Source organism: Neurospora hispaniola, assembly GCF_033458365.1.
Source record: "Neurospora hispaniola strain FGSC 10403 chromosome Unknown B0T23scaffold_3, whole genome shotgun sequence".
NCBI lineage: Eukaryota > Fungi > Ascomycota > Sordariomycetes > Sordariales > Sordariaceae > Neurospora > Neurospora hispaniola.
In genome coordinates this window covers 4720216-4732328 of record NW_026944408.1, presented here as the reverse complement: position 1 = coordinate 4732328, position 12113 = coordinate 4720216, and the positions used below count along the sequence as shown (strand labels likewise).

General features: G+C 52.3%; 6 protein-coding genes across 6 annotated transcripts; 3 read left to right on the top strand and 3 right to left on the bottom strand.

The window, feature by feature from the left end:
- Positions 1-1509: 1509 nt before the first annotated feature.
- On the bottom strand, positions 1510-2996 carry B0T23DRAFT_129675 (high-affinity nickel-transport protein-domain-containing protein). Its single transcript, XM_062832174.1, has 2 exons — positions 2130-2996; positions 1510-2059 (listed from the first exon to the last, which is right to left on the bottom strand). Exons 1-2 carry the CDS (start codon positions 2905-2907, stop codon positions 1596-1598), a joined length of 1242 nt encoding a protein of 413 aa, XP_062694702.1. The 5' UTR covers positions 2908-2996; the 3' UTR covers positions 1510-1595.
- Positions 2997-3415: 419 nt separating this feature from the next.
- Positions 3416-4599, bottom strand: B0T23DRAFT_378515 (uncharacterized protein). Its single transcript, XM_062837101.1, has 2 exons — positions 4576-4599; positions 3416-4428 (listed from the first exon to the last, which is right to left on the bottom strand). Exon 2 carries the CDS (start codon positions 4311-4313, stop codon positions 3771-3773), a length of 543 nt encoding a protein of 180 aa, XP_062694701.1. The 5' UTR covers positions 4314-4428; positions 4576-4599; the 3' UTR covers positions 3416-3770.
- Positions 4600-5706: 1107 nt separating this feature from the next.
- Positions 5707-7431, bottom strand: B0T23DRAFT_315424 (uncharacterized protein; the record flags this gene model as incomplete). The annotated part of the gene is made up of 3 exons (XM_062834856.1): positions 5707-5766; positions 5831-7141; positions 7201-7431. The coding sequence occupies 3 exons, from the start codon at positions 7429-7431 to the stop codon at positions 5707-5709; spliced, it is 1602 nt and encodes a 533-aa protein (XP_062694700.1).
- Positions 7324-7864, top strand: B0T23DRAFT_129646 (uncharacterized protein). The gene has a single exon (XM_062832173.1). It carries the CDS (start codon positions 7516-7518, stop codon positions 7759-7761), a length of 246 nt encoding a protein of 81 aa, XP_062694699.1. The 5' UTR covers positions 7324-7515; the 3' UTR covers positions 7762-7864.
- Positions 7865-9538: 1674 nt separating this feature from the next.
- B0T23DRAFT_412118 (dienelactone hydrolase family-domain-containing protein) lies at positions 9539-10615 on the top strand. The gene is made up of 2 exons (XM_062839466.1): positions 9539-9729; positions 9802-10615. Exons 1-2 carry the CDS (start codon positions 9582-9584, stop codon positions 10500-10502), a joined length of 849 nt encoding a protein of 282 aa, XP_062694698.1. The 5' UTR covers positions 9539-9581; the 3' UTR covers positions 10503-10615.
- A 486-nt stretch (positions 10616-11101) lies between these two features.
- B0T23DRAFT_412117 (uncharacterized protein) lies at positions 11102-12068 on the top strand (the record flags this gene model as incomplete). The annotated part of the gene is made up of 2 exons (XM_062839465.1): positions 11102-11842; positions 11919-12068. 2 exons carry the CDS (start codon positions 11102-11104, stop codon positions 12066-12068), a joined length of 891 nt encoding a protein of 296 aa, XP_062694697.1.
- Positions 12069-12113: the final 45 nt, after the last annotated feature.

The window sequence follows — 12113 nt, the reverse complement described above, 5'->3', positions numbered from 1 at the left end:
CTAATTGTGCTTCCAGGCAGAATGTAACGATCCCTCGACGAGTATTTTACCATGCCTACCTATCCGTCTCCTGTTGTGTTCTCTGTCTACACCCACTGTTGCTCCCGTCCGGACACAAGGCCTGTCGGTCGTATTAAGGGGCATCACGATGTTTACATCCATGGTCGATGTTGTGTGTCGACGTTGTGGTTTGCAATATTTTGTGTCGTGTACAGGCTCCAGTATGCCTGGCATATCAGTGGAAGCGTCAATGTCTCCAATCCAGGCAGGCAAGGTTCACACTCTAGACTTTGTGCGAGGACAAGTCGGGTTCAACGACGTTGAGACAGGAAGGGGGTTGAATGGATTCATGGAGGGGCGGGATGCATATTAAGGTTCTGACTCAGAATTTCGTTGGCTAAGCTAGGAGTGTCGAGGGGGTCCAAAGAGACATGAAATGGGATCATTGATCAAGTTAGTTGAACGTCCGGTCGCACGAGACTTCCTTTCTTGGTCGGTCGTGGACATGTGGGAACGGGGATGGAGAGAAGAATTGTTAACCCGAGACATGGAAGAGACAAGTCCATCCCCTCTTCCATCTCTCTTCCCTTTCCCGACTTCTACGCCACGCTGCCACCATTGCAACGCAATGCCAGCCACCATCAGTACCGGTGCCGAAGGCGACAGCAATCGACGATGTCTTGCATTTGCGCCTTCCGAGAACGACAAATGACACCCTTCTAGAAGAAACGATATCCCGACGGAAAGACGCAATTACCAGACGATAACGGCGCGCCCGCCAAGCTTCAATTCGCCCCGGTACTTGATACGGGATGAACCCGAGCGGTTACACACTTTGTGCGCAGCTAGCCTGGAGTGCCTCCTAGGCAAATTGCCCTAGGCAGATTACAGGATGTAGCAAAGATGCAGCATCCCGAGCGCATCACGGGCAGGAAGAAAAGGGAAGGGTTTGTTGACGGCGAGATTTTTTCCCTTCCTTGCGACTTTGTGAGACATGAGTGCCACGAGGTTGTGGCTGCCTGGGCTGCGACAGGGAGGCGTTTTTGAGGGGACGTAGCAGCATAAGGCGAATTGATCGTCAAATTGGAGATGCGCGACAGCAACACAGGGGTAGGGTCGGAACGGCAGTGTAAAACATCTGCTGTGTCACCGGAACACGGACCCATTGAATCTGCGGAAAATCTGGCGGCATGACTGGCTGGTATGTCCATCACGACATGAACCCAATCTGGATTTGCAAGGAGGGGAAGGGTTTCACGGAGCGATGTTGTGGAATCTGGACTCGTATACCAGGTAGGCATCTTGGCGGGCTTTCTCGTGCGAGCACTATCAATGAATTCTCCGCGTGTTTGTGCATTGCATCGCCACCGTGAGGGAGGATGTTGCTGTCGCGGTTGCGCATCCTGTGAGGGTCTTGGGGTCATCCATGCTGTAGGCGGCAGGTTTGATGAAGGAAACTGCCCGTAGATGCACGTGTCGTATATTGCCAGTCCGTTCCAAACGCGGCCGGTATCTGATGGCCAAGATGGTCAAATATCCAATTTCTTCTTATATTCGTTGCGTTCTCGCCAAGACCCCCTTCATTCTGCCGACCCTCAAACAATCCGTTCCGGGACCCGTTCCAAGGGCGTAACCACCGGGCTATCGGCATACGGGCTGATAGCACCATCCGCAACCGCAGCGGGCGACGCGACCGGGCTTTCGACATCCAATATGCTCATTGCATCCATCCGGTCCTCCATCTTTTTCCTCCAGGGGCGATAGATGATGACCGACGCCAGACCGACAACGACAAACAAGCCGCAGATGCATCCGCCAATAACGTCGTAGTGATCGCCTATCGCTTCAACCCCGTCCCAGAAACGACCTGTCGGCTCGGCCACGTTGTAGGCAAGCGACAGGATCTGGATGACGCCGATGAAGGCCGACACAACGACCGTGATGCCGGTAAGCACAATCGAGTAGTACAGGATGGCCACCACGTCTCTCGAGAAGGCCTTGGACGTGTACAGGGCCATCATCAGGGCGCCGTCAGTCGTGTCGAGCATACACATGCCGGCTGTCGTAGCATCTCGTTAGCAATCATCTTGTCTCTCACACTCTCTCCAACTTTCAAAGTGGAAACTCACCAGTAAACAAAATCGGAAAAATCAGAATCAACCAGATACTCGTCCCCTGCACCGCCTGTATGCTCGCAATCCCCAACAGCGCCACCTCCGAACTCGTATCGAACCCCAGCCCAAACAGTACACCCAGCGGGTACATCTTCCACGGCCGATCCACAATGGCAAACACCCTCCTAAACACCCTCGCCAGAAACCCGGCCCCTTCCAGCTGCAAGTTATTCATGGCCTCCTGCTCCTCCTCGGCTCGCAAATCCTCTCCTTCCTCCACCCTCCTTCTGCGCTCCCTCTGCTCCTTCAACACCACCCGCAACCGCTTCACCAGCTTATACAACACCCACCCGTTCCCCACTCCCAAGATAATCAAAAAGGCCGCGCTCACAGACGTGCCAATGATGCCGCCCACCCGCTGAAACCCATCAAACCTGTCCCTTAGCGCTCCGCTTGTCGCAGCTACCACGATGCAAGTGATGATGACAATGGTGCTGTGACCCAAGCTGAAGAAGGTGCCGACGGCTACGGGTCGCTGGCCGGAAGCAATCAGGCGGCGCGTCATCAGGTCGATGGCGCTGATGTGGTCGGCGTCGAGGGCGTGGCGGAGGCCGAGCGTGTAGGACAGCACGGCGGGCGAGATCATTTTGGGGAAGTAGTGCAGGGTGATGCCGACGCCGGCCCAGACGAGGCAGTTGATGAGGATGAGGAGGGTGATGAGGTGGAGGGCGGGGCGGGGGATGTAGGAGAGGGGTGGTGGGAGCCGGAGGTGGGGGAGTTTGAGGCGGGCCATCTTGGGAAAACCTTGAGGGCGGCGGCGGTGGTGGTGAGTGAGCTCGGACTGGAGGTGAGGCTGATGGTGAAGTGAAGTCGGGTGTCGTAGCCGTGATATATGTATGTCTCGTCGTCGTATACGCTGTTCGCCGGTCGCCGGGGATTGAAGATGGGTGATTCTTCAATTACGTAAAAGGTCTACCTCTTGAGGAATCGGGGTGGGAAACTTCTGCTGCGAAGAAAAGAAGAAAGGGAAACCTGGAGAAGAGGAAGAATATTTTTCAGTCTCCCCTCCGCCTTCCCTCCTCTTTTCTCATCGACAATCTCGCCGAATTGAGGCGCTCTTTCTTCCCGTAGATCGGAGTGTTCGATGCTACATATTTGCTTGGAAGTCCCCACGATCCAAGTCTTGGAAGATGCAAAAAAGTCCAATTACCCCTCCATTGCGATAAGCATGATAGGTAACAAAGGTATTGTTGAAATGCTTATCTTATCTTGTTACATCAAAAATTAGTAACGCCGTGTGGGGGAAGAAACCCGGTGTGGGGTCCAGTCCGAGTCCGGCGCGCTCCGGACCCGCTGTGCTCAGGAACGGTGGGTACCTCGGGCAATTCCCTTCCCGATGGCGGGGCTTTCCTTCCCGCTGTGGGGGCACCGGGACTTTAAAGCTTAATGTGTTATATAAGTGTTAGTGCACCCACTAAAGAACGCCGCCACAATAGCGAGGTACGTCGATACCTCTACGACCTAAGCCAGCATCACCAAGGAAATGGAGGGAAGTATTGCCACCAAAATACCAAATGACAAGCCCACGACCGATATTTGAAATCGCATCAAAATATTCTCCAATCCTCAAAGAAGACCAACAATCCAAACCAGGAATCACCCCAAAACCCCCCAAACAACCACCCCCCAAACCCCCATCCCCACCACCCTCTTCAACGACATCTTCCCCATTCCCCCCAATCCCGGGGCCGCACCCCCCTCCTTAACCTGCCAAACCGTAATATACGCCCCCGTCACGTTTCCCTTATTCCTAACACACTGCCCCATCGCATCCGCAGCCACCGCGCCATCCCTCCTTTTTCCATTCGTCCCATCTTTATTCCTTTCAAAGAGGAACTCATCGGGGATGAAACACCACAAGGCGCATCCGCCCGGGTCAGCTATATGCACCTCGTTGTCGGGCTTAAGGTTACAGCAGGCCGTCATGCCGGCTAGCGACTCGGGCCAGTTGGGGATAGCCCAGACGGAGCGGGATTGCGGGAGGCCTGGGATTTGGGAGAGGTCGGGCATGGATTCGTGGTTGCATGTTGTGGTGGTGGTTGGTGTGGAAGCGGTGGTGGAGGAGGAGGAGGAAGAGGCGGCGGCGGCTCGGGCCGCTATGGCTATGGCTTGGTTTAGGGCTGGGGTGGGTGGTGACATTTTTGCTGCGGCCCGAGGTGTAGTGCTGTGGGTTCTTGTATGTGTCTTGTGTTGTTGACTCGACTTGAACAATACCGCCGTTGGACTTGGAGATAGGTCGGATGAACCAAGTTAGCTGGTTTTGGCTGTCAGTTTGGCCTTGCAAGGTAGGAAGGTGCCTCTGGGTGGCCAAGTTATCGTTTGCTTTGGTTCCTAAACGAGGAGGGTCTTGGTCTTGCCACGAAAACGGATGGGTAAGTAGTTCGCAAAGTAGCCAACTTACAAAAGCTAGAAGAACTTGGGCAAGAAGTTGGTATGACCCGACTAGGTATATAACTCATACCACGCCGAGATACGCTATACTCAGTCGGTATGAAGAAGGCGGAGTGACATGCCCAAACAACACCAAACATCGAATAGGAACGCGACCAACGAACCCCAAGTTAATCACTCCACATCCGTGCCTCAAACGAGCACAATCCTTTCGTCGTTTCGGACTCTGTTAGTAGGTGAAGCATGGGTAATTGTGGATCAGTTAACGGTCACGAGCCCCCCTTTCCCCATGTCGAGTGGACGAGACCGTTGCTCGGCTGTTACCAAAAGCAACGTTCCATGGTGCGAGTGCAGTGCTGCTGGCAAAAGCGCCCCAATCACTATCGGCCTTCCGTTTCTGGGGCGACCCGACGGCTTGGGACTTAGCACTTTTAGGCATCATCTTTGTTGATCCCTTTTTTTCAAGGGCGACAGAAGCTCATCCTCCGCGTCCTCGCTCCTCTCACAAGAAAAACTGAAGCGGCCCGAGAACTAGAGACCATCTGTTAAATCATCTATGTCTCACTTTCACGATGAGGAAAAATGAGATCTTAAAGGCAGAGTGAAAATGAGCAAGGGCACCCGACTCCTAGAGATGAAGTCACAAGAGGACGCATTCTACCTCAAGACGAGCCAAAGGTGCTCGAGTTCATATCTGTGTTGTTCCATGCTGTAGCCTATCTGTGTTGAACTACGAAAACATGTCTGTTCCAGCTTCGATGCCTTATACCTGCTAAGAAAGCTTTGCTACTCGATTACTCACGAGATTCTTCCAGAATTGGCACAAACCCGAAACCTTTATATTCCCTCCACCCCTGCAACAGGCCAAACTGCCTCCGTAAATTCTTTACAAAGTGAACTATGCACCTTGCGTAAATGAACCACTGAGACCGTCAGCTGTATCCTCAACCCACAATGGACCCGTGTGTCAGATCTGCCTCGATGCATCTTGTTGGCCTCTACCTCGCTGTCCTCCAACCGCTGTTGTCAATGTGGTTAAGGTCAAGGGCATCATGCCTTCCTTCCAAGTCCGAGCCGTCTTCCTCTCCCTGACGGGATCTTCCCACATGCCTAGGTAGACTCATGCAACGGAAGTGGATGGCTAGACCCTTCTAATCGGCTTCGGGCAGGGATCACCCTCGTGGACAACATAGAACCGTTCCTGTAGTGATACCTAGTCAATAATTTGTTTCTTCGTTTCAGAGGAAGGAAGGCAGAATCCTTACAAGATCTACCCCGTGCATCTTTTTGAACCGACAATCATCTTTATACCGGCAATCCTTCCCCCAGGCACAGTGATGACCGGCAAGGCAATAATCCTCTCTGCAATCACTTCCGTTCTTGCAAACCACACTTCTTGCTTTGTACCAGAGATACTTTTTCGCCTCCTTACTCAGCGGTTCGCCATGGGTATAATCGCAAGGACCGTGATTGTTCTCAGCCAAGTGCTTGCATCGATTGATCAGATGGTAGCCATTACAAAAGTTGGCGCGGTTCTTCCTGGTTCTCTCTTCAATCTCTTCGCGTACTTTGGTGTCGGGTGCTCTACACAAGGGATAATCGACACGCTGCTCGGCTTTGTTGAGGAAGAAGTACATCTTCTCATACTTGGGGGGTTGTGGGTTGCGGCATTTGCCCATCAACACGTCGTTGCTGTTGGCCAGGCGACCGACTTTGATATAGCCCACAGGTTGGGTGCCTGCAGCCTTGGCATAGCTCAGGACTGGTTGTCTGTCCTTGTCTTCTGGCGCTTGGTTGTCCTCACTCTGAGAGTCGCCTGAATTGGATGCTGCAAAACTGAAAGCGGCAGCTTGAGGCGGGCTGGGCCTCTTCGTGAGAGCGGCTGATGAAGGACCGCCATTGAACTGAACGGCTGATGGGTAAGCGACACAAGTTGACAAAGGGCTAGGAAATGGCTCGATGCTGCCGAAGGCGGTGATGGTGCTGCGGCTCTGTTGGCTGCGCTTCCTAAGGCAGAGAGGCTCGGAGCGAAAAATGTCTGGAAATTGTTGAAAGTTAAAATGTTGCTTCAGTTTTGCAATACCGTTTGCGGCGGGGGTCGTCTCCACGAGGGTGATTTTGTCAGTTGCCCATCTGCTGTACTCCTCAAGAGACGTGGCATAGCCATTGTCATGACATCCAGCCAGCATCACGCGCTTGCAATCCTTCAGGTTCACCATGAGTTCAAAGTGCTTTGTGGCCTTGAGATCTGCCTTTTCCTTTCCGTGGCCGACATCGATAAACTCAAAGAAGGGCTGAGCTTGGCAAAACCCGCGACCAAACTTTGTGAGCTTATCGTCCTCATGTATGATACCGGACTCCATCAAGGCTCTGGTGAGACCTTCCACGTTCAGGTATATCTTGACCACGATGAATTTGATATGATCTTCCATATTGGCCGATTCCAGGAATGTCTTGAGCGCTGAATGAAGCTTATGGGCAGCCTCGCGGCCACCCTCCTCGCCTTCGATTATGTACTCGTCATGGAACAACGCTCCGTCGCCATCAATGATTAGGCAAGCAAATGCGTTGGGGGACTGGGATGTGCAGCTTATGTCAGCTTACGGACATTGTACATGGAAAGGAAAGAGCATACGTCATTCAGAGCCCGGTTCTTTGCTTCCAGGCAGCGGATCTTGTTTTCGAGATGCTCAGTCTTTTTTTCATACTCTTGGAGCTTGGTCCACATTTCCGTGTAGTGCTTGTCATACTCTCTGAGTTTGTCATTTTTGTCGCGGTAAACATCCATCAAGAGGTTCAGGCCCTTGTTCATGTCGGTGTGCATAGAGTTATAGGTGTCGAGAGTAGCCAGAAAGTCCCTTGACATGTCCACGTCGCTCGCACCGTTCGCTAAGCTGGCTAGCTGGCCGTCACTGGCATGTCCATTGTGTAAGAGATGGTTTAGATAGCCATGAAGGATGTGCCCGTTCGAGGGAGGATGGTCTTGGTGGTCGTAGCTGGCGTGCCCGTTTGCAGAAGAGTGGTCTTTATGGCCATGACCGACACGTCCATTCAAGAAGCGAGGGTCTCGATGGTCGTGACTGTCATGCCCACTTTTGGGGAGATCGTGACTGGTCGCAGTCATCGGGTCGTTTCCAAGGGCGCTGAAGGAGGGCGAGGATGTAATGCTGATGGTATGCTGATATTTTGTTGGTGATACTGCGCTGTCGTAATGGGCGTCAAGAGATGGAGGAATTTGATCGCTTGCACTTGACAGATGTGCGAGTTAGTTGTTTGTGCTGATGTTGTGGAGACAAGAGACATCAGCCAGAAAGGGAGAGAACGGAGCAAGACTAGAGAATCCAAGCTAAGAGCGAACGCGGGTTAGTGGATCAAGCGAGTGCCAAGCAGTCGAAAAAAGTGAATGGGTGAAAGAAAGGGAAGAGCAAAGGTTGAGATGAGTGGTCCAGTCATGTTAAAGGAAGAAAGAAGTGATGACACCCCCAGCCGCGGTCCAGGTTGTGTCCCGTGGCAGGCACCTCTCGCAGTCTTGATGCCACCTTTCCACCTTCTTCTCCACAAGATGAGTGACAGGTAGAGGAGTAAGCGAGGCAGGAGCGAAGCACAAGGTACCTGTAGGTAGACAAAACCTGCTGATGCTGCTGCGGCCTGGACCAAGCGCCATTCCACTCGCCTTGCTGCAGGGGCATGTCTGTTTGGCAGGTACTTATTGATGGTACAGTGTCTGGAAATTCCCGACAGACAAAGAACCCGGCCATTTGGCAAGTTACGGTTCCATGGAGGAGACGGATGTCAACGGCATAATGATCCCAAGCCGGGATTTTCCAAGCCCTCATTTTCATCCAGTTGCTCCCGTAACGATCGGCCACTTTATAATGGTGTACAGACTTTACTGTAGCATGAATAGTACCCATCGCTTCTGTTCGGTTCTATCTCTACAGTGTGCATACAGTTGACATCTGCCAGTGTTACCGCTCCAATCCCGACATGTTCCGCGCTCAATGACCAAGGGGAAGATTTGAACAAGAATCCGAGGCGCTTAAGAATTGAAAGGGGACGTGCGTGCTGTTGCGAAGACTGCAGATCCTGTTTTCTCTCTTGGTGTCTCTCTCGTATCCTGTTATGCGAGTCATCTTGCCCTCATCTCCTCTAGCCGAGGAACGTCAACAACAAACAACCGGATCCATCCATCTAGTCAGCTACTCAGCATTCCCAGAACAATGAACAATCTCTTGTTTCATACTTTACCTCTACTGGCCCCATGCACGGGAAACCATGTCGACCATCACATAGAATGCAACCTGTAACAATACTCTGTTTGGGTATGGCTAGCCAAGTCGGGAGACGGGAGGACCTGTATATACCCACTCTATGATCGCCAAATTCTGCTGTTCAGACCAACAATGAGAATCCAGATATTAATTCGCATCATACTATAAAGATGCTGAGAATGGCATCGAGTCAGTCGCTGTGACGGGCACATCCTTGTCTGGTGTGTATGCCGATATGGACTTCACGGCGGGCAGGACGTGTGCTGCATATGTTAGCACTAGTTGTTGAGGCTTTTGTCAGCAGCGGATGAGAAATAGGAAATCCAACATGGACCACAACAGTGGCACATATCGCGGGGAGACGGAATGAGCCAAGGATTAAACACCAGTGAGCAAGTTTCAATACCGCAGAACTCGACATACATACAGATGACTTCAAGCGGTCAGAGCTGAAATGAGCACTGTGCCTGCCTGCCTCCATCAGAGTTCCTTCTCTGATTCCCATCGTGATGAAACAAAAGATGCGGGGAGTCCCCTCGGACTTTGTCACAAATTCGACCCCGACTGTTCAGTTACCTGGCAAGTCCGCATCTGGCACTTGGCAGTCGCAACCGACATTCTCAAGTTTTCTATATGTAAGCCAGACCCCGGGGCATTCTTTCTCTATTTTCATTCCCTTCTCAACCTTCCCATCCGTCCAATCTTGCTTGATTTTGACACTGCATCGCCACCAAGAAAGACCAACATGCGAACCGTTACTCTCTCTCTTCTCGCCGCCCTCGCTGCCTTCACCGACCTCGGCCACGCAGCATGTCCCGTCGGCGGCGACACCTCTATCCTTGCCAACACCGGCACTCCCATAGGCACAACCAAGGTTCTCGATGACACTGGCAGTAAGCCCCGTCGTCACTCCTTCTTGCCCTCCTGTTGAAACATACCGCTAACCACCCCCTTTTCCTCTCCAGTAACACTTTACATCACAGGCCCACCCCTCCACTTCCCCGCCAACGTCCACCCAGACACCGCAATCATCTATCTCTCTGACATATTTGGCCTCGACTCCCCTGCAAACCTTCTCCTCGCCGACTCCTTTGCCCGCGCAGGCTACCTCACCGTTGTACCCGATCTCTTCTCTGGCTCCCCCGCCCCCAGCGATTTGAACACGCCCGGCTTCAACCTCACTGAATTCCTCTCTGAACACTCACCGAGCGCCACGGACCCCATCATCGCTTCTACCATCTCCTTCCTCCGCTCCTCCTTGGGCGTCACTCGCATCGGAGCAGCGGGCTACTGTTTCGGGGGCCGCTCTGCCTTCCGCTTCCTCGATGACACCCTTTCTCCCGAAGAAAGGGTAGATGTGGCGTTCGTTGCCATCCCGAGTCTGCTAGAGGATGATGAGGTATTGGAGATCGATGGGCCAGTGAGCGTGGCGTTTGCAGACAATGATGCGCTAGTGAGTGCGGATAGAAGGGCGGAGATCGAGGCGCTGTTGCTGGAGACTGAGCAGGAGTACATGGTTAGTCTGTACTCGGGTACTGTTCATGGATTTGCGAGTAGTGCGGATGTGAGTGATAGGGAACTGAGGTTTGCGAAGGAGAGTGCGTTTCTGCAGGCTATTAGATGGTTTGAGGAGTTCCTTGGAAGGGGCTTCAGCGGGTGCTGGTGAGGTGGACTGAGGTGTCCGAATTTTGGATACAAAGGAAGTGGGCGGATGTTGTTGGTGTTGGCGTTGGTGTTGGCGTTGGGACAGGATGTTGGCGTTGGGACAGGATGTTGGCGCTGAGGCGAGTGTTGGTGATGGGTGACAGACGCCAGCTGGACGGCGCTTCGACAACAATGAGATACGCCGATACTTTCTTCACGATCACCATTCCATTGCGCTTGAACATAGCAACTGGTACACTTTGAGTGTTGGTCGACCTTTTTGTGTAAAGCCACCTGAGAACGAGGTCACGGGTCGACAGCCGCGCGCGATCTCTATATGAGTTCCCTTGACAGTATATCCGGCACGTACCAAAATGATGATCAGACAACAAGCGGGTTGGCGACTGAGGTCTTTGATTCAAAGTGCTTAATGATAAGTGAGGGTCGGTACAAAAGTTTATAAGCAGCATCTTTCCTCAAGAACGTGGGCAATTATATGATCTCATGCCTCAACAGGGAGCACTTAGAAGCAGGCCTTCACCGATCATTCTCCAGTCGATTACAACATCGCGTTTGAACACATTTAAGTCTTCTTATCCAGTACGCTCATCAACGAACACCATGCCGAAATCACACGTATCCCAAGCCAAAGATGTATCCTCGTCTCGGGAATCGGAGCCGCCAAATCGTCCTCATAAGCTCTTTCCTCTGATTGGGCTACGCAATTTACCTCTATACAGCTACTTCTTAGACATAGAGGGCAAAGAGAAAGACCTCTACGAAGAAGTGCCAAAGGCACTCCGAAAGGGACGCGATTATGAAGAATGGGCATGGTGGCCATACCTAATATTTCCGATTCCCGAGGAGTCGTACCCGCCCGACGAATCAGATCCGTTTGAGAAGGGTGAATTTATCAGTCGCAAATATTCTCTTCACATCATAACGATTCTACAAAATAAAATGTGGGGGACAAGGTTGGGATACGCTGTGAAGCTGCTCGACAAGTTAGACGGTGGCGACATTAGGAAGATCATCGAGGGAACTCCTGGGAATGGGAGGGAGTTTCAAAAGAGAAGAATGGTTCACTTTTGCAGGTTTTTGCTCTCTTACAACTACGTCTTGGCGATACCCGATTATGAGGACAACCGTGAGGCGAGAGAGATTTGTCTTCGGCTGTTGACCAGATTATGGTTGGATGACCGTGCATTGGTTGAAAGGCTCAAGAGCGAAGAATGGGGCGACGAGAAGCCAGTCGATTTCGAGGAAAAGCAAGTATGGCTGTCGAAGGGTACACAGGGGGGCCCAAGTTTTTTCAGCCAAGGCATGAAACTTGCAGCCGACGGAAAACCCCTAGATTCCCCAGTCGGCGTTGTCACCTCAATGGCTAGTCTAAGGGAAAGGACGAAAGATAAAGGAACTCTCGTCCAAATCCCGCTAGACGGGGACATGGAGGCGAGGGGTCACGACAACGCTGCGGGAACATCCTATCAGCCCCCCAGACTTAAGATCCGTCGAGGACACTAAAATCCGCCAGAGACGTGTCGAGTTCCTCCGCGTCGACAAGAAGGGAGTCTGCCCAAGCTTCTGATGACTACGATAATGGTTATTCCAAATACTCTACGTCTCCGAGCAT

What these genes read in the sequence shown, in the direction of transcription:
- B0T23DRAFT_129675 (XM_062832174.1), bottom strand. Translation starts at nt 2,907, where the DNA reads ATGGCCCGCCTCAAACTCCCCCACCTCCGGCTCCCACCACCCCTCTCC. An exon ending in TTTTCCGATTTTGTTTACTG is followed by an intron (nt 2,060 to 2,129) that starts GTGAGTTTCCAC and finishes ATGCTACGACAG; the next exon opens with CCGGCATGTGTATGCTCGAC.
- B0T23DRAFT_378515 (XM_062837101.1), bottom strand. Translation starts at nt 4,313, where the DNA reads ATGTCACCACCCACCCCAGCCCTAAACCAAGCCATAGCCATAGCGGCC.
- B0T23DRAFT_129646 (XM_062832173.1), top strand. Translation starts at nt 7,516, where the DNA reads ATGAAGGATGTGCCCGTTCGAGGGAGGATGGTCTTGGTGGTCGTAGCT.
- B0T23DRAFT_412118 (XM_062839466.1), top strand. Translation starts at nt 9,582, where the DNA reads ATGCGAACCGTTACTCTCTCTCTTCTCGCCGCCCTCGCTGCCTTCACC. An exon ending in GGTTCTCGATGACACTGGCA is followed by an intron (nt 9,730 to 9,801) that starts GTAAGCCCCGTC and finishes TTTCCTCTCCAG; the next exon opens with TAACACTTTACATCACAGGC.